The 22,824-nt window shown below is 44.6% G+C and overlaps 1 protein-coding gene across 2 annotated transcripts in view; it reads right to left on the reverse strand.

Annotated features, from left to right (window-relative positions):
* Window positions 1–22,824, reverse strand: part of ADK (adenosine kinase) — a 713,431-nt gene that overhangs the window by 142,897 nt on the left and 547,710 nt on the right. For both annotated transcript variants that reach the window (XM_019502383.1, XM_019502384.1), the window contains exon 7: window positions 9,442–9,612. In XM_019502383.1, the coding sequence (XP_019357928.1) occupies window positions 9,442–9,612 (171 nt within the window). The remainder of the gene's footprint in view (window positions 1–9,441; window positions 9,613–22,824) is intronic.

A 22,824-nucleotide genomic window follows, 5' to 3' on the forward strand; every position in this document is an offset into this window, starting at 1 on the left:
GGGGAGACTGCAGGAGGGGGGAAGGGACCATGGAGGTACCACTGCCAGGGCCCATCCCCTGCCTGCTCCCCCAGGTCCCCTGAGCACCCCCTGATTCCTGCCCGCTCTCCCAGCCCCCCCATGACACCCCCGCCCAGGCCCAGCTCCTGGCTCTTAAAAAAAAAGACCCCACTCACCAGCTGCTGCTATGTGGGCAGGCGAGCCCCGCTGCCCCTCACTGCTGCACGCTGCATGGGGGGGATTTGCTACGAGCCCCCTGACCCCACCCACTGTCCCAACGCCCCCCCAAGGCTGCCCCACCTCCTGGCCCTTAAAAAAGAAAAAAAAGCCTGACTCACTGCTGCAGCAGCCTTGGGGATTCTGGGGGCTCGTGGTAGAACCCCCCCTGCAGTTTTGGGCAGTTGGGGGCAGCGGGGATTGCTTCCCCACCTGGCAGGAGCCGGTGAGTGAAAGCTTTTTTTTTTTTTTTTTTAAGAGCCGGGAGCTTGGAGAGCAGGTGGGGAGCCATCGAGAGCGGGCAGGAGATGGGGCCGATTCAGAGATTCGAATCTCCAAATCAGATTCAGTCAAAGTGATTCGGGACAGTGATTCAAATCACCAAATCGAATCACTGTCCCCTGAATCAGCCAAATCCAAAGTGAATACTAGCTGCTTCGCACATACCTATTTGGTATGTGTTTGGTTTCAGTTACAGAAGGGCAAAACCAGAGCAACATTATTTATTTTATACTGGTTCAATAAAAATCAGAACCTGTCCAATTTAATCTTATGAAAGCAACTGTCTCATCCCTTGCTTTTGTGATTTGTGGGCCTGGGTTCATGGACCATAAGGTCCCATGCTGGCCTTAAGTTGAAGAACTTGTAGTATAAAGGAGCTAATTTACTGGGCTGCAGTTTGGCCTAAATATTCAGCAGGTTTTACACAAAAATGCAAAGTTGTACATGAACATAATACAATATCACAGCTATAGGAAAGAGATGGCAGAATGGATATTGAAACTATCATTTAGATGCAAATTTCATTGCAATGCACTATGTTTTATGTTACAAAATTTAAATATTTATATCCATTCCTGAACTTAAAACAAGCATATGGATACAGACCAACTAATCAACTTCCAGTGCACAAAAGCAAATTCAAAGTCTGGACAACTGCAGCCACTGTCAGTGCTTTTAGATTTAAAGCTTTTCCTTGTCACTGAAACCAGAGTAACAAGAGAAGGTATGATGTATACCTATATTAAACAAGATGGACAGGAACCAAATAAATAGTGGGATCACTGAGAAACATGCTTTCCAGTATGCTATTTGCTATAAGCCAAAGGTGGGTGCTGCAGGAAGCATGCAAGGTCTTTCCTGAGGATCTTTCACTTGGATGAGGGTTGGAAACCACAGGGGAAGAAGCAACAACTGACATCTTCACCAGAGGTGGAAAAGGAAGCAGAAAGACCCCTAGTGATCAAGGCAGTTCAGATCTCTCCGTTTCCTTCTCCTCTTGTGCAATATGGGTCAGTTTTGCCCTCCTTTTGATTTTACTTCTCCCCTCACACCCATGTTATCCCTGAAACACTGACCCTGGAAAGGGGAAAGAAAGTCCTTTTTGGTGAAACCATCTTCAGCCTGGGAAAAGATGAGCTATTAGACTTTCTACCCCCATTCACAGTTGCTGCTAGGGCCTGGACTTTCTCTGTGGCTGCAGAAGGAGTGGGGAGTGCACTGGGGGACACATGGTGCAGATTTGGGCCAAGTGGGGAATGCAGAATTGCCTTGTAACAGAGTGAGCAGAGTTGAAGTGGGTCTGTGAGCTGGGGCAGAAGTGTAGTCTAAGGCAGGGGGCAGGAATGTTTAGCACATTTCTGAACCGGACGGAAGGTATGATCGTTCCTGTACCACCATGAGAAATCAAATGTAGAATGAAGGAATGGAAAGCATTGTGTGAATAACTGGGAATTTTGCCTTGGGGAGAAGTGGTGGGGGGCTTGAGAGGAGCAGCTTTCAAGGAAGCAATAGCTGGGGAAAATAAAACTGAATTGGCTTGTCTAGCATATGTATTTGACACCTAGGCAGGTAGTGGGAACTGAGGTAGAGGAGAGGAGGAGGAATGGGGCCCTACGTCTGACTGACAAACCTGAATAAGAAGCACCACACCCAGAAGGACTTGTCTGGGCCTGGCACTACCCAAAATGTATAATCAGCCCAAATAAGCCCATCCTTCAGGAGGTGTTCTTCCAGCAGCAGATGCTGCATCTGTGGAACAAGAGAGGACTCCATGTTATTCCTTAGCCAGAAGAATCCAGACCTCTTGAAGTGCCTCATTCATTAGGGGTCTTTTTACCAAAACAACTGGCAGCATCTAGCTGGAATCAGCAGGGAGAGAAGACATTCAAACTGCCCAAATGTAGAGTGGGGGAAGGGGGAAGAATGGGGGAGTAGGGAGAAAGAAGAAAGGACCCATCAGCAAGGTTCCCTCTAAGCTGTGCATGTGGGTGGCCACACATGCTTTGAAACCATGCCGCACACAAACTTATTAATGCTGCACACCCACTCGGAGAGGAGCTGGGCTGCAGCTTCAAGAGGAGCTGGGCAACAAGCTGAGCACAGCAGAGGCACCGGGACCAGTGTGGGACACTTACTGGAGGTAAGCTCAGGCAGCAGTTCCTCCCCAAGGTTATGTGCTCCGCTCTTGGTGGCAAGGCGAGGCAGGGGCTGGGGCCAGGACTGGGAAATCACTCAGCTCCCAGTGGCAAGGTGGGGGCTGGGGCTGGGAAACTGCTCTGCTCCTGGAAGCGAGGAGGGGGCTGGGGCTGGCATGGGCTCTGCCAGTGCCAGAAAACTGCTTCACTCCCCAGCCCCGACGCCATGTGCCTCCTTGGTCCCGGAGGCAAGGTGAGGCAAGGCGAGACAAGGTGAGGTGAAGCAAGGTGAGGTGGGGGCCGGGGCCAGGAAACTGCTGTGTTCCCGGTGGCGAGGCAGGGGCTGGGAGCTGGCACCGGGGAACTGCTCTGTTTCCCAGCCCTGATGCCATGTGCCTCCTTGCTCCCAGAGGTATGGCAAGGCGGGGGCTGGGACCGGGAAACTGCTCCACTCCCAGAGGCAATGCGAGGATGGGGGCTGAGGTTCCTGGCTTTGAGGGCCTTTGCTATTTTTACACTGCCAATGTATGACGTATATGATGCAGTAAAGCTATAAATGGTACAAGTTAATGATTTTAAAATAAGTTTAGGGAAAAACAGCAAGTTCCTCTTGAAATTCATGTGCATATTTAAATAAAGAGGAGCTGTATCTGAGTGAGATTTGACCGTCAGTTGTTATCTTTCCACCATCAAAAACAGGCATGTTAATAAGTGAAAAGTAGATGGGAGTTGCTCTGGTACATAGAGGTTATAGTATCATCTTTTGTTGTTATATTGTGTTATACTGTGGGGCAGACCAAAGTGGTGTGTGCCAAAAGTGGGAGGCGGGACCAATTCGGGAATGGGCCAAAGCGGTGCACTCACGGACCGCTACACCTTAGAGGGAACATCAGGCTTCCTGTTCCAGGAAACATCCAGCTGCCACTCTCACTTGCTAGTTCTCCCTGAACTGTATGCCAAGGGTTTGAGCAAATCAGAGAGTACTGCATATTTCCTGGCTTCATGGTCAGGAATACACATTCCTGACCATGAATGTAATGCCTAGAATACGGCTCAGGGAGGAGTAAAACCAGATCTGTATGTGCCCACAGGGGTACGTAAGAGCATGTTATCACCACATCAATGACCATGTGATAGTTAGGTCTGTTAAACTTATTTTAATTATGGGTGCACTGATAGATATTTTAGGGGTTGATACCAATAGTCAATTTTTAAGGAGGCATATCAGATGATATTGATCCGATTTTTGATACAGCTGTGTGCAGTGAGTAAGTCTGCTGTGGTGAAAAGGGAGGCGGGAAGGGATGTGGGTGGGCAGATCAAGGCCCCAGCAGTGAAAGAGGAGTGGGGCTCAAGCTGGGGCAGAGGCAAGTGCTGCCTAGCCAGGGCAAGGCAGGTGTTGGATGGAGCTGTGGCTCATCTGGGGGCTGCAGGGAGGAGGGGGGTGGCTCCTGTCGCTGCATGCTGCTAATCTGGGAACCGCTCATCCAGTGGCTCATCTGGCATTCACCCACTTGTTCAGTGGCTCCTGCTGATGCTCCTACTGCTTGTCCAGGAGGGCATGTGGGGGCGTTTGTCCCCAGATCTGCATGTGGCAGGCCAGGGGCTGTGATGAGCTCAGGCAGGCGGCAGTGGCACTAAGAGGGGGATTACATGGGGGGCTGCACACCCCCAAATTCACTATATCCCCCCCATCCCTCCCTTCCAACACCGCCACCACTCACCCCAAGTGCAGTGCAGCCCAGCCCCTGGCCCCAACCCACAGCTGCAGTTGCAGGATGCTGTACAAGTGGATTCATCAGGAACCTGACTAGACCTCTTGGCTAGGGACAGACATTACACATAAACTGGTTTAAGTGATCAGAAACTGGTTTACACCTCTAACAGAACAGATGTCCAGTGCACATAAACTAGTTTAAAAATGGCTAAAACTAGTTTGAGATAACCCTGGTTGAATGTAGTAGTAGACTTAACTGATTCGGGTCAAACCAGTTTATGCAATGTCTGTCCCAGCCCCCTTTCTGGTTTAAGATAAATCAGACTCCCCCAGCATCCCAGGATGCTCTCTGGGCTAGATGGGGCTCTCTGCTCTATAGCAGGCCTGGCTCCTTCCCTCTACTGCCTGGCTACAGCTCCAGAGACCGCTGGCTGCTTTGCCCCTCCCGTCATCAATCCCTCCTAAGCAGGAATGACCTTCCCCTATGCCTTGTTGAGGAGGTGTCTGTGTATTAGCTAGCAGACCACATGCTGGCTGAGGTGCATGCTGAATCAACAGGTAGAATCAACAGGTAGATGACAATGTCCCTCTGTTGTTTTGTTAATGGGGTGATAAACCCTGAGTTAGAGGTGATAAACACTGTTATCAATTCCCTGCTGGGCTAATCAGAGTGTCCTGCCAGAGCCTGGCCATGCCCCGTCTCAGCTCAGTGCTGTGCAAGGGAAGGGAGGACTGCTCTAGCACCCCCCACAAATATTTGTGAGGATTTTTTATATGATTCTGTTCTCTACTTCATAACATTTACAAGCATTCTAATTTAAAGAGACACAATGTGCCCTTTTGGTACAATTCTTAGATATAATAATGACAAGGCCTGTTTATTTTTTGCATGCAAATGTATTCATCTTTCTAAAGCTTAGGATACATGGCTCCAGAAGCATTATTAGAGCCATTGTTATGGCTTTTCAAAATGTACAAGTCTTTCACGTAACCTCCTTTCTTTTCAGTGCATTTGTTGTTGCACCCACATCAATTTCCCAATCAGGTCGCAATACTACTCTGTAATTGCAGAACTTTAGTTTACAATCCTGTAATTAATTTGTTCATAGACTACACGTTTAGAAGTAACAGCATCAACCAGTGCAGATAAAGGGGTTTGGATTTTCAAGACAGCTTGTTAAATTTGGCTTTATTTTCTGCTGCTTAAAAAAAAAACAACTTTATTTCTTCTTAACGTTTGGTTCACCATTTTATATATCTTCCTTTTAACTTGCATTTCTTTGTGAATGGTGAACTAATTTGTTTGATCCTGGTTTTTATTTGTAAATAACTTACCAGGCACTCAAAACCTGTGTTAGTCTAAATAAAAAGAAAATAAATGCAAATTGGAACTGTCTCATGGTGACATCCTACTGTAAATAGGCAGTGGACCCAGGAAAACCTGCTTCAGCATAGGATCTGGAACCTACTTCCAAGGGAAGTGGTGCTGGCTTCTACCCTGGGGGTCTTTAAGAGGAGGCTGGATGCCTACCTGGCTAGAATCATTTCAGCCCAGTTTTTTCTTCTGCCCAGGCAGGGGGTCAGACTTGAAGATCTACAAGGTCCCTTCCAACCCTACTTCTATGATTCTATGATATCAGCATCTTGGCAAATACTTCTCCCAGTGTCTAAGGTGTTTGCAGAAAGGCAGGGATCATGGCTTTCCAGAATCTCCAGACTCAGAGAAATCTTTTAAGAAAAAGAAACTGCAGCCCACAAGTGTGCTCCTCAGTACACAGACTTCATTTCCTCTCTTTCAGAGCTGCCATTGCCCGTAGCATCTTTTCAGAGACAGTGCAGGCCTGGGCCCAAAAGCAGCATTTACTTCCAGGTGAATATTCAGAGAATTCTGAAGAGAAACAGGTAGTGTAGAGCAGATGCGTCCTAGCCTACCCTTCAGACAGCTTAAGCAGGCCTATCAGAGATGAGACTAACCAGGATGTGGGAAAAAACCTAGGGGAAAGGGAGAATGCAGTTATGGCACTCTTCCCTACCTTTCACCTACATCTGCATACATAGCAACTGTTGTGCAAGAAGCCTCCTATCCATTAGTTAGGTTTACACTGGGATATGATTATTAAAAACTTATCCTTTGACCACTGCAGCCACTGTTATTTTTTAAAGCTACCTTGACTTGTAAAATATGTATTGTAAGGTGAGTTTTTACAGACGAATTAAGCAGCAACTTGTGACAAAGCAGTTATCATCAGGAGATAATTGACCTTATTTGAGAGTTAAGCATCCTGAGGCAAAGTAGAGTGTGCTTAATCCTGGCAGGTTAATTATCCAGTGATTATGGTAGCTTGGAAAGTATTATTGCTAAGAACTATTTGCAAAATGACACTATTAAAAAAAACTTAATTTAATAAAAATTAAAAGCAATGACAATAAGCAAATTCTGCAGTCATGTATTGCCAGATAATGACTGTAGAATGGCCCTAATTGGTTAGCAGCAATGACTGCATAATTATTTTATATTGAATGTCCTATATTAAATGTATTATGTGAAATCTATTTAATAAGTGTCAAATTTCCAAGACAAGATGTTTTGCTTAGGTTTTAAAGAGATTTCAAAGAAATCATTAATATACCAATAGTCACAGAACTACAGTTGAAATTGTAAGTATACTGAGTTATTATAGCAGTATTCAGGATCACCAGTACAGTGACGGGTAGGCTGGCATTTACATTCTAAATTAGAGCATTTATTCTGAGAGGTTTATAAGTTGCCCATTTTAATTATCATCTGGATAAACTTGAATAACCAATCTCCATTGAGATGTAAATTTTTAAGTACAAGATATAATTTAAAATCACTTTGCCAATTGTTTTTAGCTTAGGCATGGCAGCAATTTTGAATTTTGCTCCTTACTGATTTTTTTGTATTATTCTAAAAATATAAAAAGTTCAGTGTTTAACAATAAAATTATGTTGGCTTATAATGTAGAGTGAAGATACCAAGAAGTAAAATTGTGTGTGACAGTATTTATTGTTCTAATAAAATAACAACTATACCATCTAGTATGCTTAGCTTACATGTTTACTTATGTATTAAAACAAAACTACGTTGTAAAGGTTCACTTAAGGATCCTTTTCCTGTTTATGTAAATTAGCAAAATTTAATGAAAACACAACAGTAAAGATAGAAACAAGATAAGAGTACATGGGAAAAAATAGGACTTAAGATGTTCATTATCCCTGAAGCAGTTAATTGTACATCAAGACATATATTATCTGCTAGACACAATTAAGCATTTATACATAACTCAAAATTACATGAAGGGGACCATTTAGGAGGCTGAACTGTGTCAGAATAAACAAAGAGTTAAAAGCGTTTTGCATCTGCTCTTGCCGACAAGACATAACACTAACCAGAAACACTGGCAGCCACAATATATAGGAGTAGCTACTAGGTAGGAGGTGTATTATAGAAAGAAAGAGGTTTCAAATGATTAAGAGACAGGAGAATGAGCCATGCTGAAAGACATCTTAAAGAAAGGAGAACCTAAAGTGGCAATGGGCAGGTTATGTAGCAAGAAGCAGAGATGAAAGTAGACTATGCTTACATTCATTTGGAAACCCAAGGCTATAGACACAACTCTGGCTGCAAGTAACATAGCTAAAGAATAGTGATTCTCTTTGAAATACATATATTGTACAGTCACGCTTCGCAATGACTGCTAACTGTTTTTACCTAAAGATACCAAAATGCTTCAAAAACCTATATGCAGAAAATGCAGGGGAAACTGCACACTTCATTACACACTGCACAATATTTTATGACACAGAGTAAATACCATCATACCCAAATGAAATGCCTGATGGAAGTAAGATGGGCAGAATATAATTCTCAAAATGTTAATCTGACCAGTAATTGGGGCTTTTCCTTGTGAAGTATTGCTTGATATCTAATAACAAGTGTCACAAGCTATGTTTTATACCTCTTCTGAAAAATGGTACCTTGCATAACATTGTGATTCATAATATCCAAACAGGTCATGAGAATTGTACTGATATAAAAAGAGAGACACTTAACCGTCTGGAAGCCTGACAACCAAGTATTGACCAAGTCTGACTACTTAATTTGTAAGGTCTGACAAGATCAGCACTTGAGATGGTTTGATTATTGAAAAGAGACACTTCAATAGCACCTGATGAGGTCTCTGTATGTCAAATGACAGAATGAGCCTGAGAGAGTGACAATGATAGGAGAATGCCAACATTTAAATATTTCTTCCACTTAGGTTCCTGAGGTTCAGGAAGTTGTCACTATCCTAGTGGACCTGAAAAAAAAATTGATTTTCTCAGAGCTTAGAATCACAGAATTCCAAGCTCCTGAACAGATGAGATTTGTTCTTCCTAGCTTGTCTGCACTTGTTTTCTGTATTGTTATATCTGCACCAGTGCAACCCTACCATATTTGAACATGATGCACCAGCACCAAAAAGTGACTTGCAACCTGTGACGAAAGGATAAGCCATTTTCATAGCAATCAATTTTTAGCACTATTTCAGCTATCAGTCCATATCTCAAGTGCAGATAAATCCTTTGTTCATTTTGTTAAGTTTCTTTCTCAGGAATTCATCACTGTTTTCCATGACAAGCAATCCTATAAATACTCGGAGAACTCTGTGAAGTGCGAGAAGGCAACACAGTACCAATATGGTAACTGGAATATAAGTCTCAGTGAAGTCAATGTCTGCTTTGTCATTGATTTCACTGGGGTCAGGATTTCACATAATCTCTTTCTACACTCATGCACAGAAAAGCAAAGCAAAAAGGAGGTTTCTTACATGGACTCCTCTAAGACAGTTTCTATTTTATTCCACAAAAATCCATCAAAGATGATATTATCACATTTTTAACAGGTTAACACACTAGCTATTCACCAAATGACTGCACTTCCTTAAATTATTTTTGAACTAAGATTATGGATTAAATTTACACTATTGTATAATAAAAAATTATTAATATATGTAAATAAAAAGGAGGAAATGAGAGACTATTCCTGATGTAAACAGCTGTAATTCAAATATTTTTAGAAGGACTTACCGTCTCATTTCCGAAAAGGATGTCAACATAAGGCATAACTTTCATCATTGGCTCTTTATAGAACTGGCTAATAAATGGTGCGGAAAGATTTAAACTGAAGATCTTGTTGTTTGCAGAAGCCTGAGAGGCCACTTTTAATACCGCCTCTGGTGAAACGGTCAGAAAAAATCCCTACAAACAAGCAAACAAACCAACATATATTACTCATTTCAGATTATAAACCATATTAAACATGCTGCTTGCAATGAGGGAGAAAAAAGAAAAACATCCATGTAAAAAATACAAAACTGTATATAAATGCCACCCTTTGATCAACATGTGGTAGAGTTGAAAGTGAACACAACTGAAACGACAAGGAATCCAGATATGTTGATGATGATAAAACACAGATTTCTGTTATCAGGGAGGTATTGTGAAGTTTTGTTTTGCTCCCAACACTATGACATGTAAGCCTAACTTCTTTTAGGTGGTCTTTGTATGAAAATCCAAACTAAAAATACAGGAAGGTAAACAAACTGCATCTTCTTTTCAAAAGCATCAGTCACACTTTACTGCTTAATTCCAATGACTAAGTATGATATTATCTGGGGCTCTGCACATACTCAGTGATGCCTTTCTAAGAAGAAATGAAAAATTCACTTGAAGACTGGGTATTATCTCATATATAACTCATATATAATGGACATGCAGGGTATGGCATCCATTGTGCATAGACTATTTTGGTTCTGCAAGTCAAGGTTCTGTGTTTTCCACCTTTCTCCAGCACAGTTCTGTCCATTTTGCTGCAGCCACATACTCAAACACTTTCCTTCTTGTTTGTGGAATTTACCTGAATTATCATCATATACTCCCATTCTGCTGCTATGAAAAGGGTGGAATGAACAATAGAATGGGAGATTAGCCAGTTGGAAGTGGACCAGCAGCTCTTGCTCATTGGCTATGTACCAGAGCTCAGTAAAAAAAATCATTATTGGACATTCATATGAGATGTAAAAGGATAACGTAATTTAATTTAATACCTTACACCCAAATCCTTGATAATTGTTAATATTTCAATTATGAAACCATTTGTATACTAAAAATACTTCTATTAACAAAAAGAAGAGTTATAATTAGTATCTACCAAAGTACAGCCCACCAGAGGAAACATTAAATATGAGCAAGAGGAAGGGCTTCTGTTCAGAGGTCAGGAAGGTAAATACGTGAGTAAAGAAGAGATGAAACCTTTACTTCATCTGATTCCCTTTGGAGAACACTTTTGCTGGAATTTCAGCCATGGACCTTAAAATTCAAATGACAATACTAAAAGAAAGAGTATTACCTGAAACTCCTAGTTTCTATCACCCTTTAAGTTTTCCAGCTACCAGAAAAGCAGGCCAAAGTATAGATTATGCATATACTTATAGTCCTGAACTGTAATACCGTACTTATTTGTTATTTTTCAGTATACTATTAGGAAATTTACTTAGTATCTCAGTTTTTCTATGAATATGTCCCTTTATTAATATATTAGTTTCAAAGTTTTATGAACAGGTACTTGGTGGAGAAAAAGAAGTTAAGGATGGTTTTAATGGCTGAACAAATAGGAGGATTACTAGTCACTGTTATTATTTCATGCACCATAGACTATAAATAATATTACCATATTTACTCAAATAGAAAATTACCCTGATTTTAAGATGATGCCCCCAATACTTAGATTCTATATATGGAAAATATATACATTTGTTATACATTTTCCAAGTAAAGAATCTAATTAGTGGAGGTTTGCCTTGAATTTGACCCATTCCCACTGCTACAGCAGGAAAAATTAATCTGGGAGGTCAGGTAGCCCTTTTGTTCTCTGCTTCCTGCAACTTTTTCCCCTGGCAGCCTCTTCCCGCTCTCCTTACTTTCAGACCCTGCTCTCCCTGAGCACATGGAAGGGAGGAACAAATTTGAAAACAGTAACTTTGACATCAAATATGACTGTAGCAATTTGCATATAGTACCCAGACCCTCAGTTCGTCCAGAACTGATGCATGTTACCTTTTTTTGAAACTGCTACAAGTTTTATCACAGGTACTCCATAAACATACTTTTGAGGACCACTTTGGCACCTACTTATATATAGTACAAACTATGTATAATATTAGTTCAAAGCTAAAGGCTTGTGATTTACCTCATAGTTCAATGGGTTACGCCCCACTAGAGTCAACAGCAGTTCAAACCATGGGATCCCACAGCTCAGCGCTGCTCAGTATGTGCATGTATTCCAGATATCCCTCACAAAGGATTCAGGTGCTAATAAGCCCACACTCATGACTGGAACCAGCTGTTCTTGTCACAAATCCTGGGATATTCTAAAATTTTATATGTAGATGAGGGGCAGGACAATTTGGTTCAGCTTCACCTTATGGATGGTGGGACCACACTAATTATATGCAACAGGTTGAGAGAGGGGGCAAAACAGAGGGATTTTGGGTGAACCATTTGAGTCCCTGTTTAGCAATGTTTGCCAGACATTCAAGGCTGGTGAAGAAACATGAATCACTGGGAATAGGAAAGAAAGGCATGGCTCAGTTGTGGAAGTGAAGAGGAAGTCCAAATGGATGCAATGTAGTGGCTCACCATGACTAGAAAAAGAGTTGGAAAAGATTTGGTGCTGATGGGGACAACAGTCTTCTCACGGGGTCTGACTATACTTGCAAAGGCTTAATGGGCAGCCCCTACCCTGTGGGTGTGGTATGTAGGAGAGCATGCGTATGGGTGGAAGGCAGCCAGGAGAGCTTCAGTCAGGTGGCTCCTGCCCCAATGTGTGGGGCTCAACTCCAGCTCCCAGGTGCCTTCTACCAAACTCAGCCACCTGTGCTGGGTGGGCAGAGTGGGTGCAATACAGCCAGGAGCTGGAATCAGAGCTCTGCACACTGGGACAAAAGACACTCAGCTGAAGCTTCCTCCTGGCCTGGAGTGGCAAAGCTGGAGCAGGAGGAGGAGCTGGTGCTGGAGATAAGGGGAACCAAGCAGCACCCAGGTAGTTGCAGCCATAGTGGGAGCAGCTATGTCTGCTTGGGGTGCAGCTTGGGTTGCCCTGGGCAGGGCCTGCCCCTGCACTGTGGGAGCAGCCACAAGCCAGATCCAATCAACTAGTAGGTCGGCTCTGACAAGCAGGCTGTATTTTGCCCATCCCTGAGGCAGAAAGATCTCCAAAGTGATCAGAGTGATCAGAGATACTGCCCCACATCTGAGAGAGGAAAATAAACAGACTTATAGCAAACCTACATTTAGAAAAAGCATATGACAGAGTGGATTGTGATTACATATTCAAGGTGTGAGGGAAAATGGGGTTCCTAGAGAAATTTATATGTTGGATAAGGGTATTTTATAGAGAAGCAGAGTCAAAGCACCTAAGCTGGACTTTTAAAATCCATACAGGACTGAGACAAGGGTCCCCCCTGTCACCACTACTATTTGTATGCATCATGGAACCATTAGCACAAAAAATAAAAACAGACAAGGTCATAAGCAGAGTAAAGACACGGGGAGGGGTTGAAGTAAAATGTTTAGTATACATGGATGACATAAATGTAGTAGAGATAGACTTTCAATGGAAAGGATACTAAAGCATACATCAAAGTATGGAGAAGTGCTAGGGGCTAAACAAAGTAGACTGAAAAGCACCATAATGGGAATAGGGAATTGGAGAAGCTGTGCTTTCAAACAGAGAGAGAAATCAGAATGCTAGGGATTCTGATGAATGCTGAAGGAAAAGGTAAAACAGCATGGGAAAAGGTGACAGCAAGACTATGGCAAATACTCTGGCTATGGTCTGGAAAGACATTGTCTTTTGCCCAAAAAGTGGTGGTGTTTAAGGCTGTGACACTGCTGATTGTTCTATATATGGGGATTATATACCCACTGATGGGTCAGCAGATAACAAAAGTACAGAGGGAAATACGTGCATTTTTCTGGAATGCCAAAAGAGAAAGATTGGCTAGAGTTGAACTGTATAAAGCGAAAGAGATGGAGGGATGGGGGCTGCCAGACTTGGGATTGTTCATCTATGCGAAATATGTATGTACAATATGCAAGGCAGTAACAAACGGAGAGGGGAAAGCAGTGCATATCTCTCAATTTCACGCAGCTGTAATTTTGAGGACACAGGGAGTATATCAGACCTCTTTGAAGAGTCCATGGGCATGGCAACTGCTGATTCATTACATCATAGGGGAAGGATTCATGCAGAGGTATAAAATAGGGAATGTAGGGCTTAATATACATAGCTGTACGGTTTTGATATGTAGTTGTTTCTGTGCTACGAGGTTTAGGTAAAACAAGGATGCCCAATATGTATAGCTTTGTAAGTATAGGGTGATAAGTGTGTTTTCAATAAAATTTGTTAAAAAAGATTCGCATCAGCATGTTTGCCCGATATGGGCCATGTGTTTTACAGTTATGTTCAGTGTTGGCTGCATTTAATCAACTTCATAGTTCATTTCTACTGCTGAGCACATGCTGCTTTTGGCAGCAGTTTTATGATAGACAATGTATTTAGTCAGATTACCTTGTGTGCAATTATAAAATGAGGAGCTTTCCCCAGCATGCCAATTATGGGGGAAAAGCCTCCTTTTGTATTTGAATAAGTACAGTAGATAATTTTCTAGGTTTCTTCCCTCTCCCAATAAGAATGAGAGAAATAATGCAAATATAAAATAAATTCAAAGTAATGTATTTACAGAATGAAACCAGGAACAATCTATTAGGTCATTTCATTAGATTTCAATGTTGACAAAGTGGAAATTGTGAGAGAATAGTTTTGATGGCTGACATTTTGAATCCGCCATTCTAAATCTTTGTTACTAATCATAATATGCATTATTGTGCTTTACATGTTCTCAAATCAACTCGAATTTAGTAAAGCTAACACATAAAAGTAGACCAAATTAAGTAGTTTCATGAAGGAACAACCACTTACCAAATTTTGTTATGTAAATTTGGTTTTATTCCCTCAAATTTTCACTGTGACATGACACTTCCTCAGCCTGACGAAGGGTACTTGTACCCAAAAGCTTGCAAACAGCAATGTTTCCAACTATTTAATTTATTTTAATAAAAGATATGGGATTTAACCAAATAACCTTATCTGCCTATGTTCTTAGACCAACACAGCTACAACCTATACCCCATTGTGACATATAGGACTTTTGTAGGACTTAGAGGCCGCATCTACAGGAGAGACTGACTGTGCAGTAACTCGTTACTACTGAGCAGTAGTATGTGTGGCATGAAGCATGACACAATGCTACTGCACAGTAGTAACAAGCTACTGCTCAGTCAGCATCACCTAAAAGCCATTTGATGATTCTACTGTGCAGTAAATCTGGTTACTGCACAGTCATTTAGTACTTATGTATACAAGTACTAAATGACTGCACAGTAACAACTGTGTAGTCAATGTCCCATATAGATGTGGTCAGATTTACTGATCTCAGTATGAACAACTGTATTAGTGATACTGTGACTTTACTATAGGAACTTATAGCATCGTCTGATTCCTAGAGTTAAATACACTGAACTTTAAGATGCTATGTTTATTAATAATGGTAATCTTATGCATGTTTAAGAAATTTTAATCATTTTGCATTTCTATAATCTAGAAAATGTTTATTAATAGAGGTGCACTGATACATCAGTGCAATATCGGATTGGCACCAATATAAAGAAAATTGACTATACCGGAAATTGGCCTGAAGTGGCCGATAATTTGGCCAATAAATGCTTGTGTGTGCGTAGTCATGGTGCAGCATGCAAGCAGCAAGGAGCACAAGCCTGACAGCTTGGAGAGTTGTGTCCAGCTGGGAAGTTTGGTGTGGTGGAAGGGGAGGGAAGGGGCATGGGGGATGAAGATCAATGCCCTCCATGGGGAGAGAGGGAGTGGGGCTGGGGCTAGGGTAGACACTGCCCAGCCAGGGCAGGGTGGGTGCGGGATACAGCTGCAGGTAGCTCCCACCGCAGCGCACCGCTCATCTGGTGGCTCATTCTGCCACTCGACCCCAGCCCGCCTTGCCCACCCCATGCAGATCCAGTGGCACACCCCCTCTCCCCATGCCCTCCCAGACAAGTGGCGGAAGCAGCACAGGGAGCCACTGGACAAGCAGCACACAGCAGCGGGAGTGATCCCCCGTGACTCCAGGACGAGCCATGGCTCCATTCCATGCCTGCCCCACCCTGGCTGGGCAGCCCCAGCCCCACCTCCTGCCTCACTGCGGGGAGGGTTGATCTGCCTGCCCCCCACCATGGCACTACATTTATAGTTTTACCCAAAGTATTTCAGCTGAAGATCAGCTCAAGAGTTTTATTCATCAACAAACTTCATAGATTAAACCTTTATAAATTAAACTCCCTAATTAAGGAAATATAACACTGAAAAGCTGAGCCTGATCCTGAATTGTGCTACATGTTCCTTTAAAGTCAATGGGAGATGCTTTGACCTCCTGAAGTTGCTCACCACCTTGCAGGCTTGGTCAATGAATACACGCGATTCTTCTTTTCTATTCTTATATCACGAAGAATTGAAATGAACAATTTATATAACATCTCATCTCCATAGCAATCTCTACCGTCTTTTACTGTTTCATTTAATGAGCAGAGTTGGAATTTGTTTAAAACTGTTCCAAATACAAAATAAAAACCTTTCAATGCTAGTATGGTGCCAGCTGTGGATAAACCACAGAGAGCTGCACAGTGGTCTATGTAAATACTAACCTGGTCAAATAATTAGGCTTCTTACCGATTTTAGACTGAAAACTTGATCTGAACTAAAATACATGTGATTGTAATTTAAGGTGCAGAACAATATCCCCGAGGGGTTTAGCTCAGATCTAGGTTCAACTCCCCCCCCTCCTTTCAAAAGACTGTATAACAGTATTGAAATGCTAACAGTATAACTTACATTTCTCTTTTTGTACAGTAAGGGCCATGAATTCACAAATGCTATGCATTTAACTTAGTCTTTTTAAAATCAGTTCCAGACAATGGCACAATGGTGTTGACAAAGTAAGCACCAGAAAAAATGGACTGGTCTTGAACCAAATAGATCTGGATTTAAGCTTTTGCATTCTCATTAAACAGACTTTGGTTTTATCTTTGTTTGTGCTCCAATTTCAGTCATTTTTGGCTAGTCACCAATGCAGTTGGACTGATGCAACCCTTTAGCGCAGATCTGGAATAAAGCTATAAACCATGAGATGCACCATTCCACCTTACTACAGTTTCAAGTAGCGCAAACAACAGCTCTTACCTCTGCAAAGGTTTGCATTAGTGGAATTACTACAATGTTGGGCCACAGCTGAAACCCAGGCAAGTTGCTACTACATAAAAGACCTTTGGAAACCCATGCCTAAATTTTTTTTTTGGCGACTTAAAACAGTAGCTTCCAGCATTTGTAAAGCTATCTAAAAGATCAAGTTAGGATTAGAGCCTGATATATTTTGTCAACTACATCCAAATGGTGCAAGACCGCTCAAGGTCCTCCTAGAATTGCAGAAGAGCTTGCAGAATTAAAGCACCAAAGACATCGCATCAGACAACTATTTGGAACACAGAATCTTGGTGCCAAGACAAGCGTCAGTTTTTTAAAGTCTCTTTTATTTTAAATTATTATTTTTTGAAACTTGGATCTGTCAATGCGCAGCTGACAGCATATAAATAGGAGAAGCAGAAAGAATTAGTTATCCAGCATTAGAAAATGATATATAGAGGACTGAGAGAAATCTCCTTATGGCCTCTTTCACAAACAAACACTGACAGTGGTGCTTGGAACCTACATATTCCCAGGTAGGCAGTTTCACAGTTATGGCATTTTCGGGCATGGCACTTAATGAGACTCAGTAGGTATTGGTTTTAAGTAGGGCTGTCGATTAATCACTGTTAACGTGCTCGATTAATGGGTTAATTGGTTCTTGGTTAATTTTTTTAACATGTTAATCATGTACGTGGTTTTGGAACCCACACCAGGGCTCTACTCCACCGTCACGAGGCTGCCCACCTGGGAAGTGGTGGCACTTCAGAGCATGGGAGGGCAGCTCTGGTGCAGGCTCTGGGTTGCTGCAGCAGGAAGGGTGGGGGGTGAGCACACAGATACAGACACACATGAGCAGCCGCAGCATACAGGTAGCCAGGAAAGCAACCCATGGTGCATAGAGCAGTGCCCTGCCAGTAAGCCTGTGGAGGTGAGGGGTGGGGAGAGGGAACAGTCATAGGGGGAAGATTGAGACCCCCACACTGAGGGAGGGAGTGGGGCAGGGGTAGGAAATTTGAATGGGTGAATGGGACCCCAGGGCCAGGGTGGATCATGTGATGGAGCCATGGGTGTCTTGTCAAGGGGTACGGTGGTGGGGTTTCATGCTGCTGCGTTCACCCCTGGGGAAGGCATAGGGGGCATGTGCCCCCTGGATTTGTGTGGGGTGGATGCAGGTTGCTTCCTGTGGGGTAGGGCTCTGTGCCCTGCTGCCTTTGCCCCAGGTGCCACACGATGCTATGTTGTGCCTCCTGCTGCTGGGTGGACAGGGGATGTGTGGCTCCGAGGGCAAAGGCAGGGCAAAGAGCCCCAGCCCACAGTAGCCAGCCTGCCTCTGTCCTGTGCACAAATCCAGGAGGCACATGCCCCCCCATTCCTCCCTTGGGGGTGTGTGCAGCGGCAAGGAGCCACCCCAACCCTGTACCTCTGGACGAGCCACCTGTGGCTCCATTGTACGACCTGCCCCAGCCCTGGGGACCCATTCACCCCAGCCTCACCCTCTCCCTCACAGTGGGGGCCTCAATCTGCTCCCCTATGCCCCTTCCCTTCCCCTCCATGGACTTACCAGCTGGGCGCTGCTCTACATGCCACTTTACTGAGAGACAGTCAACTTGGGATGCAGTTAATGCCAACACTGAACCCAGTAAACCAGGACAAACACAGAGATCTAGTTCTTGATGACAGTACATAATAAGCCACCTTGACAAGTCTGTTTGTGTGTGTGTGTGTGCGTTATGTGTGTATTTATATAAATAAAATGGATCTTGGACACTGACCTATCTGACTGAGATGAATCAAAAGATCCATCAGTTAGGCTCTGGGAGCGGCGAAAGATGCACGGGTGTAAGCCCATCGCACCCCTGCACTCTGAAGTCCCCCAGCGACCCCCAGCAACCACAGAGGACCCCCGTCTGACCCCCAGCACAGCCGGAGGTAAGTGAGGCCCATTGTGGGAGGGGGCTAGCACAGTTGCGGGGAGGCAGCTGAGAGGAGCTGAGGAGTCTCACCCCACCCCGGCTCCTACTTCACCCAGCCCCCAAAGGAGCTGCACAACCAGAGCCATGCAAACAGGCCCGGTGTGCAAGTTAGTGCGGGCGTTTGCGCAGAGGGGTGAGCAGGAGGGCACAAGACTCTAGGCACTGAGTCATAGCCAAGGATCTGCACAGTAGTAGCCAGACTACAACAAGGACCATGGTGGGTGGGACACATTGCACCCCGTGCACCTGGACTCCCCTGCTCTGACACAACCGGGGTCTCCACCCAAATGGAGTCCATGGTTTCAGTCTATACCCAAATGCATCCTGCACTTCCTGCCCCCACCTGGACAGGGCCCATGGCTCCAGCCTCCACTCAGACAGAGCCCCTGGCTCCATGTGGAGGCTACCTAGCAAGACTGCAGGCTGCTGGGCTTGGGGGCATTCATACCTCCCCTTGTGGGGTGTGCTTAATGGTGGAGGCCCTGAAGTGCCAGATTAGGGAACTCCAGGCAATGGTCCAATGACTGCAGTCCATTAAAGATGCGGAGCAGGAACTGGACTCTTACTTTCAGGCTCTCTGCCTGATGGCTCATGACAGAGTTGTGGAACCTAAGAACCACCATGAAGTCCAGCCTAGGGTTGCCTGGACGATAGTTGTCTCCAGCCCAAAGAGGTGCAGCCCCTCCCCTGGAGCTGCACAACCGCTTAGCACCTCTCGCATCAATGGGCCCAGCCATACTGCCAGTTCCAGCATGTGAGGATGCAGGGCCACCAGCACGTGTGCCTAGAAGAGACAGAGTTATCATGGTGGGTGACTCCCTCCTTAGGGGGACTGAGGGAGCGATTTGTTGCGCTGACCCCCTAGCCCATGAGGTCTGCTGCCTGCCTGGAGCTCATGTCTGGGATGTGACATAGAGGATCCCCAAACTCACCTGGCCCTCTGACCACCATCCCATGCTAGTGATCCATGTGGGCACCAATGATACGGCACGGAGAAGTCTGGCCCAGGTCATGCGTGACTACAGAGCTCTGGGAGTTGGGGTCAAGGGTCTTGGGGCACAGATCGTTTTTTCTTCAATTCTCTCTGTCACAGGACATGAGCTCCAGAGGGATAGGTGCACTGATGAGGTGAATAGAAGACTGCAGCAATAGTGCCATCGCAAGGGGTTTGGCTTCCTTGACCATGGTCTGCACTTCAGAGACAGCAGACTGTTGGGAAGAAATGGCCTCCACCTCACCTGGAAAGGGAAGAAGCTCTTCTTGGCCAGAATGGCTGACCTTCTTGACAGAGCTTTAAACTGAGACCGCTGGGGGATGAGCAGTCTACTAACAGTTGTAGCCCAGGTCTTGTCAGCTGCACTACCAATAATGTGGGCAGCCCAAGGGAACCTGCTCTGGTGAAAGCCCAAAGAAAGGTCCCACTTCACTCCTCAGGGAAGCATTGGGCTTCTCATGGCAGACTTAACTGCCTGTGCACAAATGCCAGGAGCTTGGGAAATAAGCATGAGAAACTGGCCCTTCTCCTATGTGAAAATGACTGACCTTGTAGGGATTATGGAGACCTGCAGGGACTCCACCTATGATTGGTAAATGGCAATAAAGGATTACAACTTTATAGGAGAGACGGTGTGGGGAAGAGGGGTGGGGGTGTTGCTTTCTATGTCAAGGATCAGTTCACCTCCCTGAAAATTGAGTTTCCAAACCAGAAAGGGCATCTGGAGACCCTCTGGGTCAGGATATAAGGAGAACATGGGGAGGGTGACTTAGTTGTCAGAATCTACTATAGACCTCCACACCAAGAGGAAGAACTAAAACGGGAATTCAATAGGGAACAGGTTGAACCCCTGCGCTCCTGATGCATAATTGTCATGGGGGACTTCAACTTCCCTGATATCTTTTGGGATGAGTGAATAGCCAAATCTGACAGGTCACGTAGCTTTCTCACATGCATTGATGACTTCTATCTAACCCACGAAGTCTATGGACTGACTAGAGGAGAGGCATTGATCTGGTCCTGGCCAAAGGGGAGAACCTGGTGAGCGCTCTGCAGATCGAGGGGAAGCTTGGTGACAGCGACCACGGATTGGTTACCTTCTTAGTTCAGAGGAGCAGGCAAACTCCTCAGTAAAACAGAAGTCCTTAACTTTGGGAAGGCTGACTTTTGTAAACTGAGAGAATTGGTCAGTCAGACAATTAGAGGCCATCCCCCCCTCCCCGAAAAGGCAGTACACAAGGAATGGTCATCTCTCAAAAACATAATCCTTGAAGCACAGGGCAAAGCCATACCATCTCATAAAAAAATGGAGTCAACAGGCAAGGAAGCTCCCATGGGCTGAATAAGGAACTGTTGGACCTCATTAAGCTCAAAAGAGTATCTTATACCAGCTGGAAAACAGGAAGCATTAGCAAAGAGGATTACTCTGCACTTGCCCACATCTGTAGAGAGCGGTCGAGAAAAGCCAAGGCACAAACCAGACTCAGGCTAGCTATGGGAATCAAGGACAACAAAAAAATCCTTCTTCAGATACATGGGAAGTCATAAAAAGAACAAAGATAGCATTGGGCCCCTGCAAGATCCAAAGGGGCAACTAACATCTGACACACAAGAAAGGGCCAATATCTTAAGTGACTTCTTTGCATCTGTTTTTCACCCTTCCAGGAGGATCACACTGTCAGGAACAGCACAAACCAATCTGGGAGTGGGTGATGGGCCCAAAATCGATGTGGATCAGGTGAGAGAACACCTTGAGAAACTGGACATTCACAAGTATGTGGGCCCAGACAGAATGCACCCAAGAATCTTGAAGGAGCTGGCAGATATCATTGCATCCCCCTTAGCAGAGATATTTAAAAATTCATGATGCTCGGGTGTGGTCCCGGATAACTGGAAAAGAGCCAATGTGGTCCCTATCTATAAGAAAGGGAGGGATGACTTGGGGAACTATAGACCAATCAGTCTGATGTCCGTTCCTGGAAAAATCCTGGAGAAAATTGTCAAGGGATCCATCAACACCAGACTAATGGAAGGCAAGCTTCTGAATGCCACACAACATGGTTTTGTGACTGGCAGGTCTTGCTTGACCAACCTCATCTCCTTTTATGACCAGGTAACATGTGCCCTGGACAAGGGAGATGACATGGACATCATATATGTGGATTTGAAGAAAGCCTTTGACCTAGTTCCCTATGATCTCCTCATGGTTAAGCTGTGTCTTTGATCATCATACAATCTGATGGCTAGGCAACTGGCTACAGGGTCAGACCCAAACAGTACTAGTTGACAGGAGCAAATCAGGATGGTGCAGGGTGACCAGTGGAGTCCCTCAGGGCTTGGTACTTGAGCCAGTACTCTTTAACATCTTCATCAATGATCTGGATTCGGGAGTTAGATGTGAACTGGCAAAGTTCACGGACAATATCAAATTATGGGGGAGGGCAGTCACACCGCAGGACAGGCTAGGGATACAAGCCGACTTGGACATGCTCTCAAGGTGGGACGACCTAAACATGATGGCCTTCAATGCAGAGAAGTGTAAGGTGCTTGGTAGGAAGAACCCCCAGCATACGTACAAGCTCAGCAGTGCTACAGTTGCTAGCACCATGACTGAAAGGGGCTTGGGGGTCTTGATTGACCACAAGATAAATATGACCTACCAATATGATGCTGTGGCTGACAAAGCTAACCAGACTCTGACATGCATCCACCGGTGCAATGTCAAGCAAAACCAGGGAAGTCATCTTTCCACTTTACTTGGCTCTGGCGAGACGCAGCTGGAGTACGGCGTCTAGTATTGGACCCCCCCACACTTCAGGAAGGATGTGGAGAAGCTTGAGAGAGTCCAGAGGAGAGCTACTCATGTGATCCAAGGCCTGGAGGGAAGGCTGTACGACGAGAGGCTGAGGGACTTGGGACTCTTCAGTCTGCAGAAGAGAAGGCTCAGGGGGGGACTTGATGGCAGCTTTTATAGTTTCATAGTTGGTAGGGTCGGAAGGGACCTGAGCAGATCATCAAGTCCGACCCCCTGCCATGGCAGGAAAGAGTACTGGGGTCAAATGACCCCAGCAAGGTGTTCATCTAGCCTCCTCTTAAAGACCCCCAGGGTAGGAGCCAGCACCATTTCTCTTGGA

Source organism: Gavialis gangeticus, unplaced genomic scaffold (assembly GCF_001723915.1).
Source record: "Gavialis gangeticus isolate Ggan-Ray unplaced genomic scaffold, GavGan_comp1, whole genome shotgun sequence".
Lineage (NCBI taxonomy): Eukaryota > Metazoa > Chordata > Crocodylia > Gavialidae > Gavialis > Gavialis gangeticus.